Source organism: Merops nubicus, unplaced genomic scaffold, assembly GCF_000691845.1.
Source record: "Merops nubicus isolate BGI_N331 unplaced genomic scaffold, ASM69184v1 scaffold32564, whole genome shotgun sequence".
NCBI lineage: Eukaryota > Metazoa > Chordata > Aves > Coraciiformes > Meropidae > Merops > Merops nubicus.
Window position 1 is genome coordinate 37,516 of NW_008604050.1, and position 9,041 is coordinate 46,556.

At 35.8% G+C, this 9,041-nt stretch overlaps 1 protein-coding gene across 1 annotated transcript in view; it reads left to right on the forward strand.

Moving 5' to 3' along the window:
- Window positions 1-8,805, forward strand: part of PRUNE2 (prune homolog 2 (Drosophila)) — a gene marked incomplete at both ends in the record, with an annotated part of 34,626 nt that extends 25,821 nt beyond the window's left edge. Inside the window, 2 exons of the mRNA XM_008938899.1 lie at window positions 7,613-7,692; window positions 8,605-8,805. Coding sequence (XP_008937147.1) covers window positions 7,613-7,692; window positions 8,605-8,805 — 281 coding nt within the window. The remainder of the gene's footprint in view (window positions 1-7,612; window positions 7,693-8,604) is intronic.
- Between the last annotated feature and the right edge of the window lie 236 nt (window positions 8,806-9,041).

A 9,041-nucleotide genomic window follows, 5' to 3' on the forward strand; every position in this document is an offset into this window, starting at 1 on the left:
GTTTACAGTATAGATGAGGAACAAGGAACAGGTATCTCGATAAACAGATATTAAACACTAAAGTTGATTGGAACCTAGGAAATATTTTCATACAAATTGGTTAAAAAATTATTCAGTGGCCGAAAGCAAGAATTTTAACATGTTTTCAGTTAACATACTGAAATGCAAACAAATCTTCTAGCTAGAATACAGGATTTTCCTACAAAAAGGCACCTTTTACAGAGGTGCCTTTTTCATCCAACTCCAGTGCTGAATATGGGCTAAAAAACCAGCACATGTAAAACATCAAGTAAAAGTATAATCAGTAAAAGAAGCTTTAAGTCTCAGGAGTGAAGTGTGAAAAACTAATTTTCTTTTACTGATTTTTACTTTTACTGATTTTTACCAACGATTTATTCTGTGGCTGTCGAAAAACTAAGCTGTATGTTTTTCTGTAAAATGGGAATATCTGCATGTGTTTGTCTACTGTGCAGCAGTATGACAATGATTAGTTAACATACACAGATATTTGGTTAATCAAGCTTTTGGCTCAAACAAATCATCACAGATAATTTTGTTGTTGTTGTTGTTGTTTGCATCCAGAGATTGGTATAAAAGGTTCATGCTATGCATAAATTCCAGTGCTCAGTCTATAGATTCTTTCCTGAACTAATTTGTGATTAAGAGCTACCAAAGAAACAAGAATAGAAACACAGCTAATTCAGGGTACTAACATAGGGCTGCTAAATGCATTTCTTGGGAGTTTATAAAATGAATCCATTTTTACAAGTCACCTGCATGTATCATGATTCTTTTACACAGCTGCGAGTAAAAGTTATCACTTTTTTCTAGTCATTCTGCAGTGGATTCCTCCCAATATGCTCATTTTCTGGGTATGTGGATGTAGCTGAAGCATAGTCTCTGACTGATATTGACTGAATCCTGCACAGCGTATGTCACTTTGATTTGTTGCATACTGCACTACAGTAGAGATCACTAATTCTGCAAACTGAACCTCAAAAACTCACATTACAGTCTCCTTTATCTCTGAATAGGCAACTATAGAAATTTCTGTTTATTGTCTGGAAGTTTTGTAGTAAAGGACTAGTTTTAGGAAGTATTTTTGGGGATTGTTTTTAATTTGCTCAAGCATTTCTTCTTCGCTTAGTGCACAATCCAGTTGGGATTTTTTGGGACTAGTGTACTTGGCTTCTGTCTCTGATTCTTTCTATTTTCATGAAACTTCCTTCAGACTAAAGCCCATATTTTGTCAAGTTTTATTTTTCAAATTTTATATACTACCTTTTAATTTACCATAGCATCTTCTTTTGTCTATAGGCACAGTTAATATTGAATTATGTCCAACAATTCTCTGACTTTGGTTGTAGAACATTTCTATCCATCTTACGCAGACGATATACATCAAAACATGAACGCATGCATATTAAATCAGGATTTGTTATTAGTCCATTAGCATTAAAGATCTCTGAAACAGCACATCCCAGTTATGGCATAGTTTATGGAGTCGTGTCTATAACCAGAAAATCCATCCTCTATTTAGAACAAAGGACAAAATTACTATATTATGTCTTTTTTGAGAGCTTCAAGAAAGAGTAGTGATTTCAGGAAGTGGCCATGTGCTGTTATTTTAAAACATACTATTGTAGCAAATGTCTGTGAACTTCTAATCTCTAGCCTAAACAGAAATGGAACGTCAGTTACAAGCTACAAGCTTGGTGCACATATATATAGCATATGAAAAATAGGAAAAGATATTTTATTTGGATATAAGTGCAAAACAGCAAAACAGTTTCTGTTCTAAAAATTGAATAACATATCAAGCATTCAGTTATGGTAACTAAATGGGTTTTGCTGTTCTTTTGCATGAGGTAAGGTGAATGTTGGAGAGCTACAGAGATAGATGATAGTAAGACACCCCTTGTAAGTCATCTGTCTGGTGGGGTATTTTGGCTTTAAATTTATATAAATGTCTGTAGCACAGAATTGTAAACTGAAGAGGAATATAGCATTTAAAAAACCACTTTGCATCAGCTCTGCCTTCATGTAAATTCTGATTTGTGGAGTGCTTAAAGATTTGCTTTAGGCTCCGCTCCTGAGGCTTTTTTGTTGCTTCTGAATATGGAAGAACAGCGTTCTCATTTTGCCCAAGAAAGATTAGACTTCCTCCAGGTGGAGTAATCAAAATGCTTTGGGAACTATCAGTAGGTTGCCTCTGGCAGTGAGGAAGGCCAGAGATGGGCTTATGAGAAGTACTGCGTACTCTGGCCGTGGCCTGGCAAAACACTTAAACCTGCTTAATCATAAGGGCACTTTCAGATGGAGCTGCACTGAGAGTCAGTGGACAGGAGTTACAGGATAAATGCCAAGGGCTTTTTCATACCTTCCAAGGAAAACACTGTACTGTCATGTCCAGTCCCTGAAGTTCTTGTTTCTCCTTTCCTGGTCTCTGTGCTTGTCTAAGGACAGTGTTACAGGGAGCAGGGGGGAGGTTCAGAGTTGTGCTGCTTGTGTTCTGCAAAAGCAGCTGAAGGAAGAACTTAACTTCCCTTGTTTTACTACCTAAAATTTCACAGTTCATGCATTCTGCCTCAAAACAGCTCAGTTTTTCCCTGCAAACCAGTGAAACAGTGGGCTATAAGCAGGATTTTTATTTCATTCAAGATAAGGGTGTGCCTGTGTCATACGTGGAATTTGAGATCATGAAAAAAGTGAGATGTCTAGTTTCTGAATAGCCTTCTCATTACACTTCATCTCCCCTCCTCCCATTCAGCTTCCAAAATAAGCATGTATTAATATGAGCTGAGATAATTTCATCCACGTCATTTCTTTCACTAATTGTGCTTTGAAACCTTGTAAAAAAACTTCAACATCCTGTGAAAATTTAAGTATAAAAGTATTTCTGTGCATAGAGAGAACGGCATGAAAGAAACATGATTTACTTATCTAGGAAAAGTGTTTGGTGGCAGTTGTGGGCCGCACTTTAGATTAAACTTTGGCATTGGTGAGTTCAGAAACCTGGAAAATACATACAATTTTAAGTCCAGATGGTGAGCAAGTTGTGGCAGGTTGGAGTGGAGGGAGACGCTTTAGGGAGGTGACAGTCATTGTTGGATTCATTTTGCTCTCTTTTGCCAGTTGTAGGTATTCATGCAGAGCAACCTATTGGGGAATATTTTATTTAGGCTCAAGAAATTAACATCTTGATATGTAATAGCTTCAGAGCAGCTTGGGAAACGGGTAATGTATCACATATAACACAAGGGTGAGGCAGCACAGCCCATAGGGATTATGACATGCTGCTATGAATATGTAGAGCTGCTCTTTCCAGAACAGCAGAGTGCTACTGAACCTAGAAAAGTCAGAAAAAATAACTTTTAATCTGAGAAACACTCGAATTTGAGAGGGCTCTAAGAATTATTTAAAGAGTATTAATTTATTGAGCTGTAAGAATGTCTGAACCAAGAAAAAGCAAGGAAAGGATTTCAGCCTCCAGCCTCTCTCTCTCTCCTCCTTTTATAAGAATTTGGTATCTGTCTCTGATCCAACTTTGAGAAACACAGAGGGTTTAGCTACTTCTGTACAAGTATGTAGACCTGAATTATCAAAGCAAATATGCAGTAACCTGTGCAGCTGATCCTTAAATGATTTGTGTGTTTACCACATTAAAGAAGTCATTTATGACACAAAAAGCATACTTGACTTTGACCTTTGTTCCCAATGAAAGATAATTTTTTTTAATCAATCCAGTAAATCATACCCAATCAGAATGGAGCTTTCTAAAGTAGGCTAATTTACTTCTTCAATAATAAGCATTCTTTAAAAGTAACTGGTACTTTTCACCACATAATCCATGGCATCAGTTACATTGTACAGAGGGCAAGGAATTTTGTAAACCAGAACTTTGGAAGTATGTGAAGTAGTCCATAGGAAAGGAAGAGGAGATAGTTTCTTAATTTAAGTTTCTGAAGTCGCATCTTCCATTACTAGGGATCCTGCTAAGATCTATTGAGAGCTTGTGCACAACCAAAAATTACTCTGCAAGCTGTTGAGCTGCTTAACATAGCATACTCTCAAAATCAGAAAATGGGAAGCTATTTCTGCAGAAAGCAAGTTTTGTCCATTTCTTGCTTACTCTCATACTGATGACGAGTCTGGAGCCATACATTGAGGTACAATGTGGCAGAAGCTCTGTGGCTGGCTTTCTAAACTCACCATATTTGAAAGATGCCTGTATTGCTTATTAATTTATGACCAAACAAATATGAACCATGGCTTTTAAAAAATACTAACTTTCACTGAACATAGAGGATGTATGTCTGGCAAGGAATCTGTAATCTATTTGGGTAAAGCACAAGAGATCTGTAAAATTATGACTAACTTCAGAATCAGACTCTCTCTTCTCCAAAAACCCTGTTGACTCTTTGTATGACAGTAAATGAGAACCTGACACAATTTAAAATCTAATCTCAGCTAAAAAAAAAAAAAAATTCTGAAAGGTGATACCATCTTTTATGTGATTGAAAATACAGTGGGTAACCTTGTGACAGCAATGCTTTTGGTAACTGCGCTTGAACTGACTTTTAACTGCCTGCCTTGTCCCAGATCTTTCAGAACTGCAGACTCTTGCTTCCCAAATACAATATTCCGATATGAACGATATGGATTCTTGACATTAAAAACATTGTGCCATCAAAATGAAGTTAGAGATTCTCAGACAAATTCATGTGCTGTTCACTTGTAATCCCTAGGTGAGGGGGTATTTTTTGAGTATATTGCCTGTAGCAATAGCTGGATTTCAGTAGAGATTTCAATAAATGAATATGAAACACATTTATCTTTCAGTGCCTTAGAAATGTACCATTACTTGTAAACACAATAGTAATATAAAATTCTGGTTTAATTCAGCAGTAGTAGTTCCATGGAAAGCAGAAGAACATTTGAAATTTATGTTGTGAAAATGTAAGCGATTCTAGGGAAAGCGGCAATGACAATTCCAAGTACATACACATTTTTTTAAAAAAAATTATAAAGACACCACAGGAATAAGAGCAGTCTTGAAGCAATTCTAGAAATGTCATGGCTTAGAATAATTCTATTCCAGGCACAGCAAAAATTTTAGGCAACTCTCAAAATTCTGTATTAATTGCTTGGTGGAAATTGTGTTTTTTTTTTTTTCAGAGGTAACTGTTACTGTATCTGCAGGGATAAAGTATATAAAACTCAGTCATGCTCTTGTCATACAGAGGAGGAGGTGATCTTCATTCTGCTCAAACATTTTTACAGGCTTAATGCAGAGAATAGTGTCTCTTTAATACAGAAAGCCTGAAGATTCTTGTAGCTGACTCTTGACACGACTTGAAAGAAGACCATTTCCTTGCAAATAATTTCCTGCAGTGATTTCTGAAGCTTGTTCAGTAGACAATTGTCATTTGATGTGATAAGCCTGCAAGATATTTTATAAATTAATAGTTTATGTTAGTATCAAAACCCTTCCAAGCTCTACACCCTTGAGTACCCATAAGTCATCATCTGACTAGTGCTGAGCTTTAATCCAAGAATTTATCATACTTTTATATTTGGAAAGAGTAATAAAGCCTCAAATAATATCTTGATATGAATTTAAAGAGCGATAGAAATCTTCCTTTTGTCCCCACACTGTTTCCACCACTATGGTTTCTTATATTATCCAGGTTTTACTTACAGCACTTTGTTAGAATTCAGATTTGTCTCTGCTAAATTCAGATTAATAAATTAGACTTAATTACACATATTTTGCTATGAATTGAATGAACACCCAAGGAAGCCAAATATTCTAATGACTTCTTTACATTTTCTAAGTAAATTGTGATGGTGTTCAGTGTATCATTTTTCTGTACAGCTTCTGAACACAGAGGATGCTACAGAGCAGAAAAAAAGGAAATGGTACATTACAGAAACTTTATGGCATTCATTTTATTCATGAGCAGGAGACTTTATTTATATTTCAAGCCTTATTTGACAGCAGTTAAACATATTCTGGAATTAACATGTTTTGTTGAAATCTTTGTGTTTGTTAAAAAAGTACTCTACAGTATGTGGGGATAAATCTAGTAAAATTCATAGGACTAATGTGTCTTTTTATTGAGAGAAAAGGCCTGGTCATGAGTTAAGCAGCACAGCCATGTTTGACCCTAGCTTTATTTGTCTATATTCTCTATGATCTTATGGGAAAAGTGGGGGTTCACTAGTTTGCCTGTCTGCATTGCAAATTTGATGGTATAGGGCTTGAGTTAAAAATCTTTTGCAGCTCTAAGCACAGTGAAGTCTTTGGCTCACTTACAGGCAGGCCTACATGCACACATTTATATATAATCTCTGTGATATCAACAAGAAATCACAAAAAATATACTCATAGTGTGATGCAATGATTGGCGAGAAGAGTCTTGTCTGCAAATGGTAAAATAATGAGGGTAGCCCTCATGAGTTTTTCAGGGTAGGAAGAAACTACAGGAGTGACAAGCCTAGCTTATTCAGACATGTTCAGCTGAATAATTCAGAACAGAGCTAGCTGATACTGTGACAAGGAAAGAACGTTATTTGACTTCATCATAGCTCTGTTAATCAAAGTGTAAAAATTGCCTGTTCTTCAACTTCTGTGGGGAAAAAAAAATAAGATTTCTTTTTTTAAAATAGATTTTGGAACAGGAATATAGAAAAAAATTGCTGTAATTATTTTGATAAAATAAATGAAGGTTTTTTTGAGTCATACATTTTTAGTGTGAATAGTTTAGAAGCTGTCAACAGTGCCTTGGCAATGTCAAATGTTGTTTCCTTTCTGCAGCTGAGCCATCCTCCCAGCAAGAATTTTGTAAAATACTTGGGTAGAAAATAGACATGAAAACAGTTCCTACTGTGGTACACCTTTGTTACTATTTATACCACTTAATGCCTTTCATTTGTTTCATGTTGGTGTATTAAATGTAATTTCTTAGTATCTTTCAAAAAATGAAGTATAGGTAGTGTATCTTACAAAATATTAGTCCTTGAAAATCTGTTATGTACATTTGGTTCTCATGTTAGTGCTCTTTCAGTGCAGGACATCCATTGTTTCAGTATTTCAAAATGTCTGATTTGGATCACAATTTCTCTGAAGTACAAACTGTATTAAACAAAAAACCTCACACATCTGATTCTTGCTATACAGTAACTGTATGTACAGCAATGAGAATACTGTTATGGGACTCTTAACTGTGACGTGCAGTGCATCTGAAGCTCCCTGCAATGATGTGTCTGGTTTGCCAGATGACAAAAGACCAATTTCTTCTGTATAAAGTGAGAAATGTTGCTGTTTGCCAGCCTGTTATTATTCAGTGCTGTGTCATAATCCCAGTAAAAGTGACCTATAGTCTCTGAAGGTTCTACAGACATGTGTGTAAAAAGTGGGTAGGAATGGCACAGCAGAATCACAAGAGTTGTGTTTGTTTGTCACATCAATCTGTGATCAGAATTTTGAACTGGTTACGCTGAGGAAAACTGCAGTTCCATCTGAGATCACATAAGCTGTATCAGTAGCAAGGTCAACCTGTACATCTGTACAGATCCTTAAGATTTTGCTTTGTATTTCACCTCTCAGGCTGGTACAAGAGGATGTGGGAATGGACATCCCCTATGATGAGAGTGTACTAAGCCCCAGTTCTGCAGAGATGAGACCAGGTGAGAGAAGCCCTTACTAATTTCCTTAGTTATATCTGATTCTCTTGACATTTAATTATGCAGTGAGAAAGGTGTTTCTGTGTTGGTAAAGAATCAGTTCAGTGTTAAAAAGAAGTTTTTTTAGTCAATTTCCTTCTTCACTGGGAAATTATAATTTCATGTACCATTTTGTTTTGTGTATAGTTGTCATCACTCATTTAACCCTTGTGAATTTTAAGTAGTCTCTTCTAACTTAAAATATTAACTTATTTTGGTTCATATTAGCTGACTACTGCCTAAGTGAACTACATTAGCATTGAAATACTCGAGACAAAGCAGCTTGAAAAGTGCCACAGAATACTTTGCAAGGGACAAAGCCATACGTAGCTTTTGTATTCTTGTAGACTACTTTTAATTAAGACTAATTAAGATAATTTTTTTTCTGTTACTGTATTGAATAAGATGTTGTATAGTTAAAACTAAAGACATAGCTACTTGCAAATCAGCACCATTTGAATATCACCAAGTGCATAAGAGAATAAATATTTACAGGACATTTTTGCTCATATGAATTTTTCCAAGATTCATCAGTCTTAGTTTGTAACTTAAGTGATTTGTGTATTGCTCTTTAAATTCATAAAAATTGAAGGTTAGAGCATGTCCAAGGCTTGATTTGCCTCTGATGACTGCAATTAAGTGAATGTGGACTTTGCATCATTTAAGAGCTCCCAGCAGCATCTGCTGTTCCTGTACATGCTTGTTTTATTTCCTTAAACATTAACGCAGGTATCGGTGGTTTATCTTAGGTTGTCTTAAATGGCTTGGTGTCACTAAAATTGAATTGTCCCAGTATGTTTGAAGGTGAGACTTAAGTATCTAGGAGATTAATCATATGCAGAGAAGATAAAGGTCTTTTTGTCTCCCTTTTTTCAGAACCTCCCAATTCTCTTGATCTAAACGGTTCCCATCCCAGAAGGATAAAGCTTACTGCTCCAAATATCAATCTCTCTTTGGACCAGAGTGAAGGGTCTATACTTTCTGATGATAATTTGGATACACCAGATGAAATTGACATCAATGTAGATGACCTTGACACTCCTGATGAAGCAGATTCTTTTGAATACACTGGACAAGGTAATGTTCTAGATTGTAAATGCAGAAGTTTATCTCTGTTTCTTTCTTTGCTGCCTACCTGATTGGTCTCATGTCTGTCAGGCTATGAATATGGTTAAAGCATTTGAGAATTAATGCTAGGTGTCCAAATATCTTTACTGTCTGTTATTTTTAAACTTTTCTTCCCTTGTGTAAAGTAATACCTTTCTTCTTGTGCAGAGTGCAGAAAGATGTAGTACAGCTGATCAGATGAATAA